Source organism: Megascapheus bottae, chromosome 28, assembly GCF_031878675.1.
Source record: "Megascapheus bottae isolate mThoBot1 chromosome 28, mThoBot2.hap1, whole genome shotgun sequence".
Taxonomy (NCBI): Eukaryota; Metazoa; Chordata; class Mammalia; order Rodentia; family Geomyidae; genus Megascapheus; species Megascapheus bottae.
In genome coordinates, this window is record NC_143536.1 from 17227762 (window position 1) to 17252302 (window position 24541).

At 42.6% G+C, this 24541-nt stretch overlaps 1 protein-coding gene and 1 pseudogene across 1 annotated transcript in view; one reads left to right on the forward strand and one right to left on the reverse strand.

The window, feature by feature from the left end:
* Positions 1-2059, forward strand: part of Upb1 (beta-ureidopropionase 1) — a 31304-nt gene extending 29245 nt beyond the window's left edge. Inside the window, exon 10 of the mRNA XM_090320688.1 lies at positions 1223-2059. Within this exon, the coding sequence (XP_090176814.1) occupies positions 1223-1384 (162 nt within the window). The 3' untranslated portion in view covers positions 1385-2059. The remainder of the gene's footprint in view (positions 1-1222) is intronic.
* A 14802-nt stretch (positions 2060-16861) lies between these two features.
* Positions 16862-19340, reverse strand: LOC150045344 (soluble lamin-associated protein of 75 kDa-like; annotated as a pseudogene).
* Between the last annotated feature and the right edge of the window lie 5201 nt (positions 19341-24541).

Genomic DNA, 24541 nt, shown 5'->3' on the forward strand with positions numbered 1-24541 from the left:
CATTTGCACTTGTTGAAAGATAAATGTGTGTGTCTGGTTCTGTCTGTGACCAGGCTCCACACTGTAGGCCTGGACAATGGTGGGAAATGGATCATGTAGAGAAACTGGATCCAGGCCTGGCTCTAGCTTGGCCTTGGCCTTGCAGGCAGCTTTTGCTTCTAGGCTTTGGGACTGATCATCAAATGAGGGACCCAACTCAGACTCTCTGCTGCTTTTGAGATGGAGCACCCTGAGAACACCACAGTGAGTCTGAGAGGACTGTTGAGGCCTGTCGCCTGAGGCGGGAGACAGGCTGCCAAGTCTCAGGTCATTTGGAAAGTACAATGTGTGTTATATTCTTTTCATGAAGTGTTTTTTGTCCCACTTCCAGTCTAGGGTCCTCCTCATCCAACCAGACTAAACCATTGAGTCCTAACAATCAGACATCATTGGGGCTGCTTATAAGGAAGCTGAGTGTGAAGCCTTGATTTCCCATTTACCTGTGTATGGGGCACTGGAAATGTCCTCCAACATCAAATCTATGCCAGACAAACAAAGATTTTCCCCGATAGCTTTTTGGGCGGCTAAGATGAATACAGTATTCTGGTAATTCAGAGGGCACAGCCAATATTACCAACTACCTCTTTTAACCATTATCACTTTCTCATTAGACATTCTCAGAACATAAGCCTTCCCAATAATTGTGATGAGTATGAGCTGATGTCCAAGTTTTTAGAAGGAGTTGACTTATGGAGGAGAGAGGCAGGGGAATGAGCAAGCTGAGTGGCCTTTCTGGCTTTTCATCCCTAGTCGCTGTTTACATATGCAATTTCCACATGGGGCAGACATACTTCATATTCAACCAGGAAAGTCAAGTTTAAATTCCTAGTGTTCTCTGCTCCTGGATCCAGTGACCTGGAGGAGGTCACTCCCTTTTCTGAGCCTTACTTAGGCTGTTCTTCTGAAATTCTTCCCAACTGCCTCAGTGGAGTACTTACCTCCTAGAAGGTTCTGGTTGCAGATGTCAGCAGGCTGGACTGCGCTGTAAGAGTGAGCCTGGCATTCATATACTTTCCTGCAATCCGTGAAGAGAGTCACACTGGAGATGATTTTCTATTCCAGTCTGTAACTGTCCAGTCAGCCAGCCTCATGAATTCCTATCCCGTGGCTGCCCCCTAGTGGCAAAAGGTGGAGGCAAGCTTTTATAAACAGAAAACTCCAAATGTGTGTGTTTTGCTTTCAGATGACTGGCAGATATGAAATGTACGCTCGGGAGCTTGCGGAAGCTGTCAAACCCAGCTACCATCCCACCATCATGATGGAGTCCTTGGCTTCAGCCCCTGCCTGTCAACAAGGGGAGGACCAAGAAATTATGTCCCTAGCCAATTCATGTCATAGTGCGTAGAGGCATTCTGAATCTACCTGCAGAGGGAGGTGCAATGCAGAGTGACTGCTAAGAATGTGTACAGAGTATTTTGGTGTTAGATTCAGTGATGATTATACAAGATTGAATGAAATTAGATTCCACCAGATTGTGGGGGTCCTTCAGCATCCAAAATCTTTCTGCTTCTGTTTTTCCAGGAGAAGCGGGTAACTGGCCTCCAGGGTAACAAGTTGATACCTTTAGGAAATGAATACTAATGTCTTAGACACTGTTTGATATCACATCCTTGATTGTATAGAAACAGAATGGAGGCACTTGCCTTAAGAGTAGGCAGACCCTGGATGGATGGGGTCATTTCAGGGTTGGCCTCATACCTGGAACTTAGTTGCATAGTGAAAATGTGTTCAATGACTCTGCCCTGTGATTAGGACAGATGTCAAAGGACAGATTCCCAGTCAAGAACTTGAGGGGATCTGTGACCCTAGGATCCCTGTGAAATCTTGGAGGAAGTCTTCAGATCCCTCAGTTTTGTCAGCCATGAGAAAGTGGCATCTATGAAATGACTAAGATGCAAAGCTTTTCTTAGATCCTCCAGTTCTAACACGCAACTTTAATGATAGGTCACTGAATTATTTTGGTACTAGTGATTGAATTCTGAGCCTCATAAATAATAAACCCATACTGAATTCTCAAGAATAGACCATATGTTATACCTTAAAACAATTATCTGAATACAACTGAAAAGAAATCTGGAACATAGGAAAATTGGTGGGAAGTAATGAACGTTCTTTATAGTTTTCTCTTTTTTTTTTTTTTCACCACTGCTGGGAATCAAACCCAGAGCCTTGTTTGTGGTAGGCAAGCCCTCCAGCAGTGAGCTACCTATTCTGCTCAACAAAACATTTTTTTTCTTTTATACTCCTGACTTGAACCTGAGACCTGGGTGTGTTCCTGAGTCTCTTTGTACTCAGGGCCAGCACTCTACACTTGAACCACAACACTCATGTTTTGTTTTGTTTTTTAGGGTTTTTTTGAGTAGTTTAATGGAGAAAAAGAGACTCCTGGGGACTTTTTTACCTGATCTGATGCTGAGCCACGATCTTCAGATCTCAGCCTCCTGAATAGCTAGGATTACAGGCGTGAGCCACCGGTGTCCCACTCAACAAAACAGCAAAGTTAGAAAATATCTTAAAATGCATATAAAAAAAAACAGGGTCACCAGAGTGGAGGCTCTTGTCTGTAAGACTTGTCTATAGAATTAGGGCCAGTCCAGGCTAGAGTTCATGAGACTTCATTTCAACCAATAAAGCTAGGTGCAGTGGTACACACTTGTACCCCAACTACATGGAAGCATAAATAGGATCAGTCTGGGCAAGAAGAACCCATTTAAAGGAATAATGAAGGCAAGAAAATTTGGATGCATGACTCAAGTGGTAGAGTACTGGCTAGTGTTAGGTTTAAATTAAGGTAGACTGATAAAAGAGAAAATGCCACTTGGGATTCAGGCAAGAAGGAAGAAGTTTATTTGGAACTGTGTGCTCCCTCCATGCTTGGTGGAGACACATGACTGAAGGGGGCCATGGAGCAGCTTGGCCCCCACTTATGTAGGGAAAGGTGTGACCTAGAGCCTAGGGCCCATCTATGGTCCCATGCGAGGTGACCAGGGGTGGTCTTGGATTGACCTCAGGAAAGGGGGAGGCCTCCAGAACTGCCTTCTTGGGGCAGGCGTTACAGCTAGCAGATATAAGGCCCTGAGTTCAAACCCTACTACTACCCAAGAAGAAAAAAAAAACACTACACCAGAACTTACGAAATGTAGCAAAAAGCTGTGCCAAGAAGGAATGTAGTATAAATTCTTACATTGAAAAATAGGTTTCTCTAGCTTTTGGGGAGGTTGAAATTGGGAGGATTGTGGTTTGAAGCCAGTCTGGGCAAAAAAAAGTCCATGAGATCCCATCTCAACCTAATAAAAAGGTGGTATGGCTGTGCAGCAGAGATACAGACCTGTTGTGCTTGTTAACACCATTAAGGATAGGGAGGATTGCAGTTGTAGAATCAGTCCGGACAAAGTTTGTGAGACTCCATTTCAAAGCTAGGCATGGTACTCTGCTCTTGTCATTTCAGCTACATGAAGTGGATCACAGTCTAGACCCAAATGCATAAATATGAGAGCCCATTTGATAAAGCAAAAAGGGCTGGGAGGCATGGCTTAAGTGTCAGATCACCTGCCTTGCAACAGAAGACTCTGAATTCGAATCCCACTACAGCCAAACAAAACCCAAACCAACAACCAAACATCACCCATTATTCACGTGTTAATGAACAAAGAGGGAATGAAACCCTGTACTGACCAAAGGATCCCAGGAGGAAAAAAACTAAAGAAAAAAATAGCAGTTAGTGAAATCAAATGTTTATTTTTCAAAAAGATAAAGCTGGGTGGTCTATACATACCTGTAAACCCAGTAATTGGGAGGTGAAGGCAGGGGGATTGATTGTGAGTTCAAGGCCAGCCTGGGCTGTATCATAAAAAGAAAATGACAGCCTTGCTGGGCATGGTGGCTCATGCCTGTAATCCTGGCTACTCAAGAGGCTGAGATCTGAGGATTGAGGTTCAAAGCCAGCCTGGGCACTAAAGACCAAGAGACTTATCTATTAACCACTAAAAAACCATAAGTGGCTCTGTGGTTCCAGGGGTAGGTTGGTAGCCTTGAGCTGAAAAGCATAGGACAGTGCCCAGGCCCAGAGTTCAAGCCCCATGACCAAGACACAACAAAAATTGACAACTTTTTCATTAAGGAAAAAAAATACCTGGTGATTAAAGTTAATAAAAATAGGAGCATTATTATTGATTTTACAGAAATAAAGAGAATCATATGGGCAGTCTATGCCAACAACCTGGATACTCTAGGGGTCAAAGGACTATAGAAGCTATAAAAGCAAAACCTACTCAGATGGAGTGATGAAGGAACAGGGAAATCTGAATAGACATAACTAGCAAAGAAAATTAATCAATAAAGACATTGAACCTGGTAATAAATTGTACCAAAACACCTAAAGAACTAGTAACATTCCTCAAACCCTTTCCAAAAAAATTGAAGGAATACTGCCTAACTTATCCTATGTGGCCAATACGACTAGTGCCAAAATGAGACACCACAAAAAACTACAGACAAGCCAAGGTGCCCATGGCTCATGCCTGTCATACTAACTACTCAGGAGGCTGAGACCTGGAGATAGAGGTTCAAAGCCCTCACAGAAAGCCCTGTGCAACTCTTAATCTCCAATTACTCCAAAAGCCAGACATAGAGCTGTGACTCAAGGGGTCGAGTGCTAACCTTAGGAGGTTGAAATCTGAGGATCACCACTCAGCCAGACCAGGAAAGTCTACAATATTCATCTCCAATAAACTACACCCCCCCCCCACACACACCACCTAGAAATGGGGCTGTGGTTCAAGTGGTATAGCACTAGCCTTGAGGAAAAGAAGCTCAGGGACAGGCTTTAAGTTCAAGCCTCAGGACTAATGTGCACACATGTGCACGACACACACACACACACACACACACACACACACACACAGATGCAAATGTAAGAGTTTAAAGTATAAAAATCTTAAGAGGATATTAAGTTCGATAATAATTTCTTGAACACCATACCAGAGCCACAGGCCAAGTAAACAAAAACTAGACAAGCTGGACGTCATCAAAAATAAAAACTTTTGCACATCAAAAAACACTACCAACAGAGTTTTTTTTTAAGCTATTTTTTTTTAGCCAGTCATGGGGCTTGAACTCAGGGCCTGAGCACGGTCCTTGCACTTTCTCAAGGCTAGAGCTCTACCACTTGATTCCCAGCACCACTTCTGGCTTTTTCTATGTATGTGGTACCAAGGAATCAATCCTGGGTCTTCCTGCATACTAGGCAAGCACTCTACCATTAGGCCAAACTCCTGGTCCCCAAAAAAGCGATTCTTAGAATGGGAGAAAACACACATAACATGAATACTGAAAAGGCAGTATCCAGAATTCACAAAGATTTCCTGAAATTCAACAACAAAATTTTTGATCTTGGGCAGAGGACTCAAATAGACATTTCTCTAAAGCAAACACCTGTGAAGTTCATGAGTCAGTAGGGACCCAGACAACAATGATAAAACCTAACACTGATTCGAATAACTAGTGTCAGCAAAACCCAGACAAGCACTGTGGGTAAGGAAGTAGAGAAAATACAACTCTCATGGCATCTACATGGGGTCCTTCCAGGGAGGAACTTTCTTCCTACCAGTAAGAAAGGCTTTACCCACACAAATACTTCATTGCCTTGTCCAAGGAACTTGAGTAACTTTTTCCCCCTGGGATCTGGGGAAGCACAGATTCTGTCAAATCAGACAACTGGATTGGCACCTGAGCAAGACAATGGAGAATGTTGCCTTGGTCCGGAGCCTCTGTCCCTCTCCAATCACTTTATGAATACCTGCTAGTTGTACATTGAGCTGGAGACCGAAGGCAGATGTTGTGTGGTGATGGCTATGAGGGGGATTAAACCACATCCACTGGGCAGTGAGGGCAGGCTTCCCAGAAAGGGGTCGTGTCAAGTTGACCTTTCCAAGGTGATGGTGATCACCTGGCTTATCAATATGGTGGTTAGGAAATCAGAACAAGAAGGACTTGAATAAATTCGTGCCTGATTTACATCTGCCTACACAGAATTATGCCATCAATTTAGAGGCAATTTTCAAGTTAAGTTGTTGTCAGAGGGTTGTCACCATTTTGATCTTTCTTTTCTTAATCCACCCACATTTTTCTAGTTGGGTTTGGAAGAGGAGTAAGAGAAGGTGAGAGATCCTAGTTTCGCTTTAGAGACTTTTGGGGGGTGGTGTGGAGATTGTTAAAGGTAAGTGAGACTTTCAGAAACTGAATTTTCTCTTAGGAAACTTTAATCACAGAACTCAATGTCAGCTGGGTGCGGTGGTTCACACCTATAATCCTAGCTACTCGGGAGGCTGAGATCTGAGGATCAAGGTTCAAAGCCAGCCCAGGCACAAAAGGACCTGAGACTCTTATCTCCAATTAACCTCTAGAAAATGGGAAATGGGGCTTGGCTCAAGGGTAGGGTGGTAGCCTTGAGCCAAAGAGCTCAGGGACAACGCCCAGACCCTGGGGTCGGGCGGTAGCCTTGAGCTGAAGAACTCAGGGACAGTGCCCAGGCCAAGAGTTCAAGCATCATGACCACAAAGAAAAAAACCAAAAACAAAAAAAACCCTTAGTGTCACAGCTCTTTTGTCACTTTCAGAGGTAGTAGGGAGAGAGAGACCAGGCTAGGTAATGGGGTTCCACCTTGCTTCTTCTTTCTGCCTAGCTCAGAAATACCAAATAATCCCACCACTCCTCCCTTCCAACAGCCATCTGAACGAGAGTCAAAAGACCTTGCCATGAGTTTTTGTTTTGTTTTATTTTTTGTTTTTTTTGTCATTGTAGGACTTGAACTCTAGGCCTGGGCACTGTCCCTGAGATCTTCAGCTCAAAGCTAATGCTCTACCTCTTGAGCCACAGTGCTGCTTCCAGTTTTCTAATGGTTAATTGGAGCTAAGAGTCTCACAGACTTTAGTGCCCAGGATGGCTCTGAACCATGATCCCTAGATCTCAGTCTTCTAAGTAGTTAGGATAAGTGCCTGGCTTCTTGACTGTGGGCAAATCCCTCTCTGAAATGTCATGCTAGTTTTAGATAAAAATAGATAATAAATGCAGAAGTACAGGGAACACATATATAACATAATTACCCAGAATTATTATAATAACGAATCGATTTTCAATTTAAAAACACAAGCGGGAAACCAGTCAATAGCTCCTCACTTCTTTTGGTGTGGTGGTGGTGGTGGTAGTGGTGTGTGTGTGTGTGTGTGTGTGTGTGTGTGTGTGTACATCTACACATGTGCATGCATGTGTGCATGCACTAATCCTACGACTTGAAGTCCAGGCCTAGGCACTGAGACTTTTTTGCTCAACAACTAGTGCTCTGCCACTTGAGTCTTGGATCCATATCCAGCTTTTTGGCAGTTCATGAGAAATTGGAGTCTAACTGATTTCTGTGCCTAAGCTGACAGAGTAGCTGGAACTACAGGTATGATTCACCAGTGTCAGCTCCATGTTTCTTAATATCAGAGTGGAAAAAAGACTGGAAAGGAAATAAGACAGAGGGCTACTGACTTGGTTTTTATAGTCAGACTGCTGACAAAGTTTATTGGGAAGTGACTGTGTAACTGGGAAATGATGCAGACAGGGAATATGAATGTGGATCATTTTTATCTCCAACTCCATAGCTTTATGTCAAGAAACAAGTGAAGTGGGGGTTTATAGAAAAGGTGAACAGGAAAAGGAGATAGCAAATGACTGAACTAATCATCAGGATTCAGAATTTCTTAGACAAAATGGACACATAGACGAACTCCTGCACAAGTTTGAAAAGGCCAATGTGCAGAGAGATGTAGAAGTGATAAACCTGGCTTATAAGAAAGTAATTCCAAAACAGTGTGGCAGAGCCGAGTGCCAGTAGCTTATCTGTATAATCCTAAACTACTCAGGGAGGCTGAGATCTGAGATTCAGGATGCAAAACCAGGCTGGACAGAAAAGGCCCTGAGACTCTTATCTCCATTAAACCACCCCCAAAAAGCCAAATATGGAGCTGTGGTTCAAATGGTAAGACTGCTAGCTTTGAGCAAAATAAAAAGCTCATGGACAGCACCCAAGCCCTGAGTTCAAACCCCAGGATGGACACAAAAAGTTTTAAAAATTATGGCAGACATTTCATTTGCCAAGTTTGACACTGGATAACTCCAGACGGCTTGCCTGGGAAACGAGCACCTGCAGCCTCACTGTGCACATGAAGCCAAATTAATAGGACTCTCCCATGGCAAGGGGGTGTGGGGTCCCCACTCAAGGCAGAAGATGCTGCTCAGGTCTCTGCAGCATCTCATTGATGGTGAACAAACTGAAATACCCTATGTGGATGCAAGATATGATTTGAATGTGTCCCCTAGACATTTGTGTGCTGGAAGCTTGTTCCCCAGAGTGGTAGGACTAGTGAGAGGTGGAAGACATAGATGCATCTGCCATGTGACCGAATGAACTCTTATGAAAGAGGCTATTTCCTACGCTTGGCTCTCTAGCCTTTCTGCCATCATGTGACATAGCCAAGGAAAGGTCCTTGCTGGGACACCAGTGCCACACTATCTGGACCTTCCAGGCATCAGCATTATGGGTCAAATATACCTAATTACATATAACATACTTGGACATAATTCAATATACAAAATATAAACCATAACACGAAATGGACTAATGCAGAGGACAAGCCTGCTGGGTAACAGAAGCAACACATGACCAAAGGAAGGGGATCAAGATAGGGAGAGTCTGGAAAGTCAGAAGTGAGGTGAGAGAAGACTCAGGGAGATATATGAAAGCAGGTAAACAGAGCAGCAGGAAGACCCAGCTTGTCATGAGCTGGTCCAAAGGTACAACTTGATGGGTGATGGGTGATAAACTGGAGTTCCAGGGCTCACAGAAGCTCTGATAGAACAACTAGTAGCCACCTTAGACTCAAGGCTGGGTGCTTAATGTGCTCCAAGGACATTCAGGCCTACACAAAGTATAGGCCTGCACCTGCAGGGCTCAGGCCCAGGAAAGACAGTTCATCTTTGAAGGCCGGTGCTTTCCCATCTCTGGTTCATAGACGCTCAAGGAAACATGCAGACGAGAGATTGGGAAGAGGAAATGACAAGTTACTGACAAGTCACTATCTGAATTTTGTATATGTATAAAGAGGAAGGCACCTAGTTGCATAAAGGAATAGAGGAAACACTGAGTCTTTTATCAATGAGATTGACTCCAAGACCTTGAAATTCATTCTTAGTGACATCAGTGTCTCTCCAAGTGACAGGCCTTTGCTGTCTGGTGTGGCAGCATGAAGCTTATGGGATCAGCCTGTGAACATCTGGCAAAGAAACTGAGGCACTGGGACACAGAGTGAAGGTCCCCTAAGCACAGCATTAAAGAAGACTTTGCCAATGTGACAAATTGCTGTCACCACTGAATAGCAGAAGGTCCTCACTCTCTCTTCTGCCCTACCCTGTAGTTCCCACGGTCACTCATTTCTCCAGTCCCACTGGTTTGGACTCCTACTCTTTCCTTATCACCCCAAATCCAATCTACTACATTCTGCTAATTCTTTTCCCCAAACATCTTTGGAAACCGTTGTGTCTGCTGTACCTGGACCCTCGCCCCATCATGTCTACGCATGTAGATAAGATCTATCTAGAAATGGAAACAAGAGGGTTGTTTTGGGTTTTTTTAATCTTTGTCGCTGTTTTTGTTTTTGTTTTTTTCTATCCTGGGCAAGGCAGGGGGTCACAGAAATAGAAGGACAAAAGGTGAGCAAGTACAACAGCGGTACTAGACACTAGGCTGAAAATGAACTATACAACTTGTGGGTGAAATGGAAGGGAAAAACTGGGAGAGAGTGAGGGAAGGATTATTGCCTTTACCTGACTTTGGTAACTATAACTCCTCTGTACATTACATTTTTTTTTTTGCCAGTCCTGGGCTTGAGCTCAGGGCCTGAGCACTGTCCTTGGACTTTCTCAAGGCTAGAGCTCTACCACTTGAGCCTCAGCACCACTTCCGGCTTTTTTCTATGTATATGGTACCGAGGAATCGAACCTGGGTCGTCGTGCATGCTAGGCAAGCACTTCAACCACTAGGCCAAACTCCCGGCCCCTGTACATTACATTTTAATAACAACCTTTTTTCTTTCTTTTTTGGTCAGTTGTGGGGTTTGAACTCTGTGCCTAGGCACTGTTCCTGAGTTCTTCAGCTCAAGGCTACCACTCTACCCATGAGTGACAGTACCACTTTCAGTTTTCTGGTGGGTAATTGGAGATAAGAGTCTCATGGATTTTCATGCCTGGACTGCCTTTGAACTGCAATCCTCAGCCTCCTGAGTAGCTAGGATTACAGGCATGAGCCACTGGCACCCAGTTCAACTTGAAAAAAAAATCATAACCAATCTCTTTGTGTTTAGCTTCAGCCACTATCTATTAATCCTATCCTTTCCCAAGTAGAGCTTCCTATTCCAGACAAGAAGAGAGTAAATGTTTTGGATCAAGTTTCCATTTTTTGGGGATGGACATTTTGGGGGCCTGAGCATTTTAGGGGCATAAGCTCAGTCTTGTCTTTGATTATAGATTTTTTCTCTTATCCTAGACTGAGCCAAACTGAAGCATCTACAAACTTTTTTTTTTTTTGTCAGTTGTGGGGCTTGGACTCTGGGCATGAGCACTGTTCCTGAGCTCAAGACTAGTGTTCTACCATTTTGAGCCACAGTGCCATTTCCAGTGGTTAATTGAAGATAAGATTCTCATGGACTTTTGTGCCCGGGCTGGCTTTGAACCATGATCCTTAGATCTCAGCCTCCTGAGAAGCTAGAATTATAGACAGGCATGAACCACTGATGCCCCACTCTACCAACCTTCTTAATCCGTTCCTTGCATTTACTTTCAGACAGGCCTCTTCTTGGGATGCTGGCTCTACCATAAAGCATGCTTCAGGGACACCTGTGTTTGTCCCTTCTAGCTCCATGTTCCTGTATGAGTAGAGACTGACCCGGCTTTAGGACTGGCTAGGGAAGGAAGACACAGGGAGGCTATGGACAAACCCTGAAAGAGGGAGAGGGAGATAGGGAGAGCTAATAGCTTGGGAGGAAGGAAGGACATGCTGGGCTAATGGGATAATTGGATAATCCTCAGAGCTAGGGGCTGCCAGGCTGGGGCCAGCTGTTAGAAGCAGACACAAATAGCACAAGCAAAATAAGGGCGCTGGTGCAGGAAGCAGCTTGCTGAGAGAGATGGGGGAGGGCTGGTAGGTGTCTGGCAGCCTTTTCCATGGGGATGTTGAAGACAGACCCCCGGGGAAACTTTCATTCTGACCTTGCTACAAATAATTCAGTTAAGGACCTTGAACTTCCTAGATACCACAGACTTATCCTGGCTTAAGAGTGTCACACTGTAAGCTCCTAGATGAGCTATTTGTTTGACATACCTTTGAAAAGATGGCTAATCTCTTGTAAAAAAAAAATGCTAATATTAAGTCAGGCTCTGGCCTATAATCCTAGCTTCTCAGGAGGCTGAGATCTAAGGATCACAGTTCAGAGACAGCCTGGGCAGAAAAGTCCTTAAGACTTTTATCTCCAATTAACCAAGAAAAAGTGAGAAATGGAGCTGTGACTCACGTGGTAGAGTGCGAGTCTTGAACAAAAAAATCTCAGAGACAGAACCCAGGTCCTGAGTGTAAGCCCCAGGACTAGCACCCACACAAAAAAGATGTAATTCTGGATGTGAGGCTGATGGGATTCTTACTATATCAGGATAACAGGTGGATTTGTCACAGGGTTTGGATGAAGAACAAGAAAAATTTTGGAGAAGGCCCGGTCTGATCTAGGAGTCAAAGCTTGGCTTCTATTCTATTCTTGGCCCTGCTGGGTCCCCTAATTCAGGATGGGATATCTCAGGACCTCAGCTACCCCATCCATACAAGGGTGGCAATAAACATTACCTTTCCTTTGAAACTTGAATGTTTTGCCAGAAACTTGAGGTCAACTCTGTCTCTAATGTCATGTGACTTCATAAAGACTCATTTCTTGCAATGAGTTTCAGGATTTTTTTCTTTTACCACTTTTTTTTTCGGGGGGGGGGGTCAGTTGTTGAGCTTTGGGCTTAGGTGCTATCCCTGAGCTCTCAGTTCAAGGCTACAACCCCACCTCTGGAGCCACAGCGCCACTTCCAGTTTTCTGGTGGTTAATTGGAGAAAAGAGTCTCACGGTCTTCAGTGCCTAGGCTGGCTTTGAACCTTGATCCTCAGATCTCAGCCACCTGAGTAGCTAGGATTATAGGCATGAGCCACCATGCCGAGCAAGAGTACATTTCTTTTGGGACAATGTCACCCCTTCCTTTTCTGAGTTTTTCCCTCCCATTCCTATTTTTCACCTTTTTGCTAGCTAATTGGAGATAAGAGTCAAGCCAGGCGAGGTGGCTCACACCTGTAATCCTAGCTACTCAGGAGGCTGAGATCTGAGGATCTCGGTTCAAAGCCAGCCTGGGCACTAAAATCTGTGACTTTTTTTTTTTAATTGTCAGGGAAATGTAAATCTGTGAGACCTTTATCTCCAATAAACCTCTAGAAAACCAGAAGTGGCACTGTGGCTCCAGGGGTAGAGTGGTAGCCTTGAGTGGAAGAGCTCAGGGACAGTGCCCAGGCCCAGAGTTCAAGCCCCATGACCCACAAAAAAAAGAAGAAGAAGAAGAAGAAGAAGAAGAAGAAGAAGAAGAAGAAGAAGAAGAAGAAGAAGAAAAAGTCTCACAAACTACAGACTTTCCTGCCCAGACTGGCTTTGAATGTGATCTTCAGATCTCAGCCTTCTAAAAAGCTAAAACTACCGCATGAGCCAGAGATGCCCAGATAACCATCTCTTTATTGACAGAGTCATGCTAGGCTATCCCAAGCTGCTCTTGCACCTGATTCTCCTGCTTCTTTCCCTGAAGTACTAAGATTACAGATATGGACAATCACAACTGACTGGTTTAGGTGCTCTTTAAATTCCCCTCTGATTCCAATTACTTTAATTCTCTCTCTCTTTTTTTTTTTTACTCTTGAAACCAAAATTTAGTAAGTTTACACTGTTAGTCTCCATTGATGGTATCTGAGCAAATACTTTCATAAACTCAAGAGAATCACTGACATGTCAAGACTTGCCAGTGAATGCAATCTTTCTTTAGAAACCTTACTTTTATGTAAAGAAAGTATCTGAAAGGAAAAAAAATGGCAAAAAAGAATTAGTGAAGTACCTAAAGAATTCATTTTAAGAAATGAAAAGAATGGGAGTTTCAGAATCTTATGTGCCTCGATGTAATATTAACAACTTTTTCAGAAACATAAAGCAGCATATGTTATAGATTCACAAGTTTTAGTTTTACTTTGTCCTCACTTAGAAATTATTTAACTGCCTCTGAAAAATTGCAAAAAAAATGATAAATACAATAAATCTAGATGTTACATGAATGGCAGAGTCGATTTTGTCTGCTTAAATATTTTAACTAGTTCTTTATAAAAATAACATCCAAAAATAAAATGTGGTGATAACATATAACTTAACTGAAGATTGGGCAGACCTTCAACATAAACATAACACTTCAAACAAGTACACAAGTCATAATATAACTTGACTTCTTGACTTCCTTGTATAACATTCTTCTGTTTTTCTTTTTTTCTCTTTTTTGGTACCAGTACTGTAGCTTGACTTCATGCCCTTGCACCCTTGCTTGGATTTTTGCTCATAACTAATACTCTACCACAGAAGCCACTTGCCACTCTTTTGCTGACTAATTGGAGATAAGAGTCTCACAGACTTGTCTGTCTAGGCTGACTTCAAATCTTAATCCTCAGATGTCAGCCGCCTGAGTAGCTAGGATAGCAGGCATGAACCACCAGTGCCCAGTTGGCACTTTTATATATGACTCAAGAACAAGCTAGTTCAAACAGCTGAAGAGGTATGAAAACATTCTCCAATCAAGCACAAACTAAAGTACACATATAATTTCAAAAAATTAGTTTTGGGCTGGGAGTGTGGCTTAGTGGTAGAGTGTTTGCCTAGCATGCATGAAGACCTGAGTTCTATTCCTCAGCACCACATACACAGAAAAAGCCAGAAGTAGTGTTATGGCTCAAGTGGTAGAGCTCTAGCCTTCAAAAAAGCTCAAGGACAGTGCCCAGGCCCTGAGTTCAAGTTCCAGGACTGGCAAAGAACAAAATTAGTTTTGAGATTCTTTTGAGTTCTAAAATAACTATCTTGTTCATTTTAAAATAAATTACCAGCCAGGCACAGTGGCTCATGCCTGTAGTTCTAGCTACTCAGGAGGCTGAAATCTGAGGATCAAGGTTCAAAGCCAGCCCGGGCAAAAAGGGACCTGAGACTCTTATCTCCAATTAACCTCCAGAAAACCAGAAGTGGGACTGGGCTTAAGGGTAGGGAGGTAGCCTTGAGCTCAAGAGCTCAGGGACAACACCCAGGCCCAGGAGTAGGGCAGTACCTTGCGCTGAACAGCTCAGGGACAGCTCCCAGGCCGAGTTCAAGCCCCCTGACCCACAAAAATAAATAAATAAATTACTATACAGCAAAAAAAAAAAAAAACAGTTGAGGAATGTCTGCTTTCCCTCTAGACTTCTCTAAACAATAAATGCTCTTATTATGGCAACATGAAGCACACACAGTGATCTAGCTTAAACCAAAACTCCTGGAATGAATCTAGATTGACAAGACCTAAGCAACAGCTGAATTTCCCCATTTCATTGAAGCTTTTGTAACTACAGCTTCTAGGGCAGATATATCCCTGACATTTTAGGTCTAAGACCTAAAGTGCAGTTCTATAACTATTCAAACATTGGATACAAGTACACAAAGTCCTGAGAAGGACTCCATTAGTTAGAAGGGCAGATGAAAACTGAGGAGAAAATAAGACTATAGAATTAGGTCACAAGGAGGATTAGGAGAAAACTACATATTTCTCAAGTATAGGTATTAACTAGGTAGGATCAAAAGTATATACTTAGCTAAATTTATCTGTGAGCAGGACCAGAGAGATATTCAAGATGAGCTATACCCCATTCCCCTAGTTAAGAGTGTGTACCAGATCAAAAGTAGTACACTCTAAATTTGTAAGCAAATATGCAGAGACTAGTGCTGTTAATACAAGATCATAAAGGGTCAGAAGTAGATCTTATGTATACCATTCCACAGATAAAAACGTTGCAGAAAGAAACAGTAAGGGGGCCAGGAACTTGGCCTAGTGGTTAAAGTGCTTGCCTAGCATGCACGAAGACCCGGGTTCGATTCCTTGGTACCACATATATAGAAAAAGCTGGAAGTGGTGCTGAGGCTCAAGTGGTAGAGCTCTAGCCTTGAGAAAGTCCAAGGACAGTGCTCAGGCCCTGAGCTCAAGCCCAGGACTGGCAAAAAAAAAAAAAAAAGAAACAGTAGGAAGCCCAAAACCAGAACAATGGCTTCAGAAATCTCTGATCATAAATTGTTGTGCTCTCATTTAGTTGACATTATATGTATTCTTATTTATTTATGCTTGTTTTTGTTTAGGCATGCCTACATTAAAAAAAAAAAAAGAGTTTGGGGGCCAGGAGTTTGGCCAAGTGGTAGAGTGCTTGCCTAGCATGCACAAAGACCCAGGATTGATTCCTTGGTACCACATACATAGAAAAAAGCCAGAAGTGGTGCTGAGGCTCAAGTGGTAGAGCTCTGGCCTTGAGAAAGCCCAAGGACAGTGTTCAGGCCCTGAGCCCAAGCCCAGGACTAACAACAACAAAAAAATGGGTTTCGATATCTAAAACTTCTAGAACCCTCACTATGTTTTATTATTAAAACCCTTAATAGAGGCCAGGAGTTTGGCCTAGTGGTAGAGTGCTTGCCTAGCATGCATGAAGACCCGGGTTTGATTCCTTGGTACCACATACATGGGAAAAAAAAAAAAAGCCAGAAGTGGTGCTGAGGCTCAAGTGGTAGAGCTCTAGCCTTCAAAAAGTCCAAGGACAGTGCTCAGGCCCTGAGCTCAAGCCCAGGGCTGGCACAAAAAAAAAAAAAAAAAAAAAAACCCTTAATAGAAAAGATTTCTGTGACCCTTACAAGGAAAAAAAGCCTACTACTTTCACAACTTTTTAATGTATATGTATATGTATTTTTTTTTTTGCCAGTCCTGGGCTTGAGCTCAGGGCCTGAGCACTGTCCTTGGACTTTCTCAAGACTAGAGCTCTACCACTTGAGCCTCAGCACCACTTCCGGCTTTTTTCTATGTATGTGGTACCGAGGAATCGAACCCGGGTCTTCATGCATGCTAGGCAAGCACTTTAACCACTAGGCCAAACTCCCGGCCCCTGTATATGTATTTTAATACTAATGGTCAGATATCCCACTTGCTAAAGAAAAATCTAATATGATCTGGATTCCCAAAATTGAAACATGGTTAAATAAAAATAAGAAATTGTTATATACACAAAATAGCCTTCAAAATTAAAAATGATGGTGAACACTAGTTCTAAAGGGGAGAGAAACACTATTCACATTGAAATTGTAGAAAATTTTGTCCTGTGCCCCATGCTGTTCATGAATTATCATGTTTTAAAAACAATGATTATGGGGCCGGGAGTTTGGCCTAGTGGTTAAAGTCCTTGCCTAGCATGCATGAAGACCCGGGTTCGATTCCTCGGTACAACATACATAGAAAAAAGCCAGAAGTGGTGCTGAGGCTCAAGTGGTAGAGCTCTAGCCTTGAGAAAGTCCAAGGACAGTGCTCAGGCCCTGAGCTCAAGCCCAGGACTGGCAAAAAAAAAAAAAAAAAAAAACAATGATTATGTCGCAAAGAAAACTCATCATATGCATTTCTTCATTCAGGTCATCTTGGTTTTCTTCTTGGCACGTCCTTTGTGCCCTTTGGCCTTTTTTCTTAAATTCCCCCTCTCCACTACAGGCACGTCCACTTCTCTCTCTGAGCTGCTATCTACAGATTTTTCTGCTGACTCGGTGAACTGATCAAGTTGCTCCAAAGATGCTTCAGACGGCTCCTCAGCCTGGATCTTCTGTCCTGCAATCTGAGAAAACGGCACATCCTCAAGTTCTACCTGTATTAGAGAACTCCGAGGAAGAGCAGTTCGACATTTCCTGGGCTCAGGTGCAACCTCCTCACCTGGGTCTTCTTATGAGGAAGTTGTGTGGGGTAATCAATTCTCAGAGACGAGTTGTTCAGAAAATTCTGTTACCACAGAGTTTGGAAAACCACTATCAGATTGTTCTTCATTTGAGATAGTAACATTGAACTTCCCTCATGTGCTTTCTGTTTTGAAACTAGGGACAGTTTCTCTCCAGTGTGCACCCTTATCATCAGATGGGCCTTGATCCATCAACATTTCTGAGTCAGTTATATGTCAAGCCTTATCCAGTGGAACAGCCACAGCAGGCTTTGAAGATTTTGCCATCAATGGAACAAGATTTGTAGCATCTTCACCAGAATGAAAAGGCTACTTTTAATTCTTCTTCTAAACCTTCACTAGTGGAACCTTCCTCTTCAGCTATAAGTGAAGTCTTAAGATTACCATCCATGGGGCCGGGAGTTTGGCCTAGTGGGTTCGATTCCTTGGTACCACATACATAGAAAAAATCCGGAAGTGGTGCTGAGGCTCAAGTGGTAGAGCTCTAGCCTTCAGAAAGTCCAAGGACAGTGCTCAGGCCCTGAGCTCAAGCCCAGGACTGGCAAAAAAAAAAAAAAAAGATTACCATCCATTATCTCGACATTCATAGGCTCTATACCAGGGTCCTTTGTACCATCTTGTTTCTCTAGGCCTATCTGGGTTTCTAGTGCAGGCTATGCATCTTTGTCACTGATTTTGTCATCAAATTCTGTTACTTGCTGCTCAGGTTCTTCCAGGAATTCTTCTGAGCTCTCTGAAGTATGTACAGTAGACTCCAGTTTGTTTATTGAAGCTGTAGGTAAAGTTTGGACAGTTTTCTCATTTTCCCATTGAGAATTACTAAATTCACCATCTTGAAACTGCTTTCCTATCTCTGGCCGCTTTAGATGACCATTTCCAGTATGGGTGGAAACAGGGGTTTTATCATGGCCTTCAGAAGTGTTTCCAGCTGGGCGAGATGGTTTACACTTATACTCCTAGCTACTCAGGAGGCTGAGATCTGAGGATCAAGGTTCAAAACCAGCCCTGGCACAAAAGGACCTGAGATTCTGATCTCCAATTAACCTCCAGAAAATGGGAAGTGAGGCTTGGCTCAAGGGTAGGATGGTAGCCTTGAGCTGAAGAGATCAGGCACAACTCCCAGGCCCAGGGGTAGGGCAGTAGCCTTGAGCTGTAGCCCTCAGGGATAGCACCCAGGCAGGCTGAGTTCAAGTCCCATGACTCCCCCCCACACAAAGTGCTTGCAAAAGCATCTTTTAGAGAATCAATAATTAGCAATATCTCACTAGACTGATTGTCTTCAGCACCCAGTTCATATTCTGAATCTGCTGCAAGACTACATTCCCCGGACAGAGGTCGCTTGGCTTCATGTTGAGAAAGGGTTGTGATTTTAAGAGCCTCTCTGTAATGCTCTGGTGACTGGTATTCACTGGTACCAGTATCCAACACTTTCAACTCCTCAAAGTAGTTCATGGTCTCCTGGATACTTTTCCACATATTGCTTGGAAGCTGTGTACATGAGAGAAGACAGTGTATAGTGCAATGCCAGCCCGTCTTTTGTAAAGGAATCAACAACATCCTCGAGCATAACAAGCCCACCATCTTTGCCTATGTGTTTCTTTCTTACAAACATTGTATTGAGAACTGGCAGTTGGTAACTTTGTATAAGATATGAGTTACATAAGCTTCCTGTAGGCTTAACTAAATAAAACCCAATAGCCTCTCCTCTCTTGCATGGAATCTTAGCATAATCAGTACTACTGTGACCCAGGAATGGGACCTCATTTCTCCTCATTTCTTGTTTTCTAGAAATAATTCGATTGAGTACATACAGAACCACGCTTTCTCCAAGAGGCTCACAGGCTTAAGCCCCTCTCTAGAAGGAACAGATTTTTTTCACAATATCAATGGCCCACCACTGATTACCAAGGTAAAGTGCCACCGCTGTAAGTGATTCCGCAGGTGCAAAAAAAAAAAAAAGCAAGACTTTTCTGAGACTGATCTCCACCATAAAGAGGTACAAAGCTTACATTTGAGAGGCTAATGGGAATCGTCATATTGAAAAGAGAATCACATTCTGGATTTTCAGGGTCCCCACACCTTAAATCTGACATGTAATCTTCAGCAGAAGTTCTAATTCCTCATGACTGCAGTTATCCAGCAGACACACAGGGAATGCCATCCTCTGCATAAAAATAGATGGGGGGAGCCGTTGGCTGAATAGTCAGCCTTTGTAGAATCCTGCTGGTGGTGTTCTGCTCCAGCCTGCATACCCCACACCTGAAATCGCCCCAGGTGTGCACGGCCATCTGGGCCCAGAATGGGGCGGGGGAGGGGGGGCAGATGGGGGAGGGGAGGCAGGGGCGCCAGCCAGTCTGGATCCCCTCCCCCTTCACTCTAATCATGCCCCCTCACCCCCACCCCCCGCGAGTGTCTGCCGGGAGACTCCACCTCCCTGACTTTGATCTGGAGATAATTACTTTAATTGTGCTAAGTAGTTTTATTTATACCTGTACACAGTATGGAGAAAGGAGAAAGAAAAAAATCAGAAGACAATTGTTTTCCATGAACAGAGATACAAAATACTAGATATTAACAAACCATATCTATAAATGTAGACCAAATAATATAGTTAGGGAGGGGTGGTTTATACCTGTAATTTACCCTATTTGAGAAGGGAAGCCCTTGATTCAAGGCCAGGCCAGGTAAAGTTAGTGTAAGACTCTATCTGAAATACAAATGAAAAGAAAATGGGGGCCAGAAATGTGGCCTAACGGTAGAGTGCTTGCCTACCATGCACAAAGCCCTGGGTTCAATTCCTCGGTACCACGTGCAGAGAAAAGGCTGGAGTGGTGCCGTGGCTCCAGTGGTAGAATGCTATCTTTGAAAAAGCCCAAGGACAGTGCCCAGACCCTGAGATCACCGCCCAGGACTAGTTTAAAAAAAAAAAAAGGGAAGGAAAAAAGAAGGAAGGAAGAAAGAAAGAGACAGAGAGAGAGGGAGAGGAAGAGAAGGAGAAAGGAAGGAAGGAAGGAAGGAAGGAAGGAAGGAAGGAAGGAAGGAAGGAAGGAAGGAAGGAAGGAAAGAAGGAAGGAAGGAAGGAAGGAAAGGGGATTTGGCTCAAGTGAGAGTACATTTACCTAGTGAGTGCAAGGCCCTGAGTTTAACTCCCAGTACTACAAAAAGAGAAAAAACAGAAATATAAACCCTTATAAATAAACCCTTTAGGTTTATCTCAGGAATTCAAGAATGGTTTAATATTAGATAATTAAGTAATGTCATCATATTAATTTAAAAAAAACTAAAGAGCTTCTCCATACACATACTAAATAAATACATGTGATAAAAATTCAACATCCATTCAAATAAACTTGGAATTTTTTCTTTTTTTGGTTTATGTTTTTATTGTAATTAATAGAAGGGTTACATTATATTCACCAGATAGAAGGTGCATTACTTCACAAACATTGATATCCCTTCTCATGTTTTTGTCCCGATTTCCCTACCCCCACCCCCTCCCCTCATCCTGTTTTCCCCCTTCCCTATCCTATTTTAAATAAACATATATACAATATACCAGATAACAAGGTGAAATACTGTAACAATATGAGATAACCAAGGGACAACAAAAGAGATGAGAAATAACATAGTACATTAAGAACAACAATCACATTATATGGCTCTTGTTTCTACATCCTGGAGGTCCTTTCATTTAGCCTCATCCTATATATGGCCTTATGTATCTAGGTTTTGCCCTATTGTAAACCTCTGCTAGGAGAGTCCAAAGTTTATACTAATTATGACAAATGAGAGAAACCATTCAAATAAATATGGAAATGTTTTATAATTTCTTAGCCAGTATAGGATATTTTTTTCAAAAATCTCACAAATAGTCAGTGGCTGAACTTAGTGGCCTTCCTTTTCTAGTCAAGAGCAAACCTACTATTTGGGTCAATAAAATAGTAAAGAGTTTAGCTATCACAATAAGACAGGAAAACCAAAAGCTATAAGGCTAATGTCTTCAGCTGAATTAACTGTCTATATATATAAATCTGAAAAAAATTAGTTAACGAGAGTTCACAAAGTCTCTTAGAAAAACAACATAAAAATCAATCATGTGTTTCAATATATTGGTAAAAACTTTATGAAGAAATTTAAAATATATAGCTTACAATAGCGTGAAAATCAGAAGATAACTATAGCATACATATAATAAAAATGCACAAGAAAGAAGACTTGAAACAATGTGTAGCTCAGTGGTAGAGTTTGTGCTTAGTGGTTATTTTTATTTAATTCTGTTTATTAATAATATTTTAATTTTGTTATCAGGGTGATGTATACAGGGGTTATGCATTCATAAGGTAGTGAGTACATTACTTCTTGAACATTGTTACCACTTCCCATGTTTTTCTCCCACTTTTCCTCCCCCTCCAAGTTGTAAAATTTATTTCCAACATATTGTCTTGTGAGCATCACTGTTACACTGGTTCATCCTTTGTCCTTTGTCTCATCATCTTGTTTTTCCCCTTCCCGTCCCTGATTCAAATAAACAAATAAATGTATGTACAATACACCAAGTACCAAAGTCAGATATAGCAACAACAGAGGATAAACCATAAGGGAAAAAGGAAAAAGGAAGGCAAAAGGAGTAAAGAAATAACTTTACACAGTACATTTAAAGACAACAGTCAGAAGGATAAATCTCATTTCCCTACCCTGGAGCTCATTTTGCTTAGCCTCATGCACATAGCTTTTGAGCTATTTTGTAGTCAATAGTTATAAGGGCTTGTATTGTACAATACACAAACACACGCACAAAGAAGGAAGAGGGAGAGAAGGAGGAGGCAAAGGAATAGAAAAGGAAAAAAAGAGGAGATTCAAATGCTGTACGCATGTTCATAAATGAGAAGAGATGATGTTATAAAACTGGTAGTTTCCCCAAATCAACCTGAAAATCAAATACAATCCCTTCCAACTGGAATATAGGTTTTTGTTTCTTTTTTTTTTTTTTTCTGGTTCTGAGGCTTGAACTTAGAACATAAGCTCTGTCCCTGAGTGGTTTTTTGTTTTGTTTTGGTTTCTGGTTTTTTTTTGTTGTTGTTGTTGTGGGTCATGGGGCTTGAACTCAGCCTGGGTGGCCTGGGTGCTGTCCCTGAGCTCTTCAGCTCAAGGCTACTACTATCCTACCCTTGAGCCAAGCCCCACTTCCCTTTTTCTGGAGGTTAATTGGAGATCAGAATCTCAGGTCCTTTTGTGCACACACGGTTGGCTTTGAACCTTGATCCTCAGATCTCAGCTTCCTGAGTAGCTAGGGTTACAGGTGTGAGCCACCAGCCCCAGCTCCCTGAGCTTTTTTTTTCTAGTGAAAGAATAAAAATAACTATTTTTCTTAGTATTTAACAAGTGTTAGAGGTGGAATGGACATATAAAGTCGTGATATTTTTTCCTTTAGCAAGCTATCATATAGAAGATAACATGAACTTGATATATCAACTCCCATTGTGTATTCCAAGGTAAATTTCTCTATTTCCAGACTAGGTAGGCCTTGAATTTCTATCTTATGTGCCAGTATTCATGGTTATCACACTTCTGCTTACAGTTAGCTCCCATTTTGGGGTTTTGTGTGTGTGTGTGTGTGTGTTTGCCAGTCCTGGGGCTTGAACTCAGGGTCTGGGCACTATCCTTGAGATTTCTCAAGGCTAGCACTCTACCACTGAGCCCCAGTTGTTGTTTTTTTTTTCTGTGTATGCACTACTAAGGAATTGAACCCCGGGCTTCATGCATGCCAGGCAAGCACTCTACCACTAGGCCACACTTCCCGTCAAGCTCCAAAATTTTAACCATGTATGTAGGTGCTGCTTTCTCCCCAAACATCCCTGGGTCCTCCTGGTAGCATGTAAAGCCACAGATAATCACACAACATAGCCAAGAGAATGGATCGCACTGCCCAGCCTGGAACCCTGTCCCTCAAACGTCACCAGACAGCTCTGGTCTCAGCTTCTATGTCCCCTATTAGCTTGTGACATACTTAAGCCACTCAATCTTTGTGTGACTTTCTAAATAAGCCAATCCTTTGGTGTCAGTTTTCTTATCTGTAAACTGATAACAATTTCCATCTTGCTATACAACATAACCACACTAATGAATCAGCAAAAGAACAAGAATCTAAGCTGGGCATGGGTGCCTCATGCCTGTAATCCTAGAAAGTCAGGAGGCTGAGATCTGAGGATTGTGGTTCAAAGCTAATCTGGACATAAAAGTCTTTGAGACTCTTATCTCCAAATAATCACCAGGAAAAAAAAATGGTGCTTTGGCTTAAAGTGGTAGAGTGCTAGCCTCGAGCATGAAAGCTCAGGAATAGTGCCCTGACCTTGATTTCAAGCCCCATGACCAACAGAACAAAACAAAATGAAAACTCAAAGGTCCTTCCTCCTCTTCTCAGGATGTAGAAATGCCTGCCTGCCTGCCCTCTTGCTAAAAGGGTCATGAGATGTTCAATATATAAATAAATTTGATTTTGAATTTTGCAACTGAAGAAGAATGCTAGCCTTATACCAGAAGCAGAAATATACGGTTCTGCTTGTTTTTTTTCCTGTCTTTTCCTACTAGAAGGACTGGTGTCCCTTCAGTTGTCTAGTACAGGAAGACCAGCAGGAAGTCTGGAGTTCCTGGGGACAGAGTTAGCCAGCCCTAGCTAAATATTGAGGTTGGTCAAGTTTGTCTGTAAAACTTCTTCCCTAGTCCTTGTCCCTAGTTTAGACATTACTACCTCTTTCCTTACTGTTATACAGTCTCTTATCCACAATTATTAGGTATCCTGCTATTTGATGCCTACAAGGACCATGATGGGGGCTGTGCCTGGCCCATCTCCCAACAAATGTTAAATTGAATCCAGTGAACCACCTGTGTGTCTCCTCCCTTACCTGTGCTGGGCTGAGCACAGCTTATAATGAAAACATCTTATAGGACTCTTCCTACAAATGGTTAGAATATTGCCTTTGCTCTACTCTTTCAAGCTCTGCATTTACAAGCAGTTCCTTGGAGGGCAAAGGCCAACTAGGGTATGAGTTACCCTAGAGTAGGGCAGGAGGAATAATGGGTGGGAGTGTACCAAGGGTGGGAGACCTTCGGCTTCTGCTCCCTGCCCTGATCCCCCTATTTCTGTCCAGGGATTTTACACTGCTGGGTTCCCTGTTATGAGCAGAGTGATGGCTTGGGGTCCCTGTGGATAGAGGTACTAGAGCAAAGAAGGCCTTTGAAGTTGAACAGGTTCTATTACCTGTCTTCCTTCTTTCTTTCTTTCTTTCTTTCTTTCTTTCTTTCTTTCTTTCTTTCTTTTTTTTTAACACAGAGAATCTTTTCTACACTGCTGTTAAGAAGGTT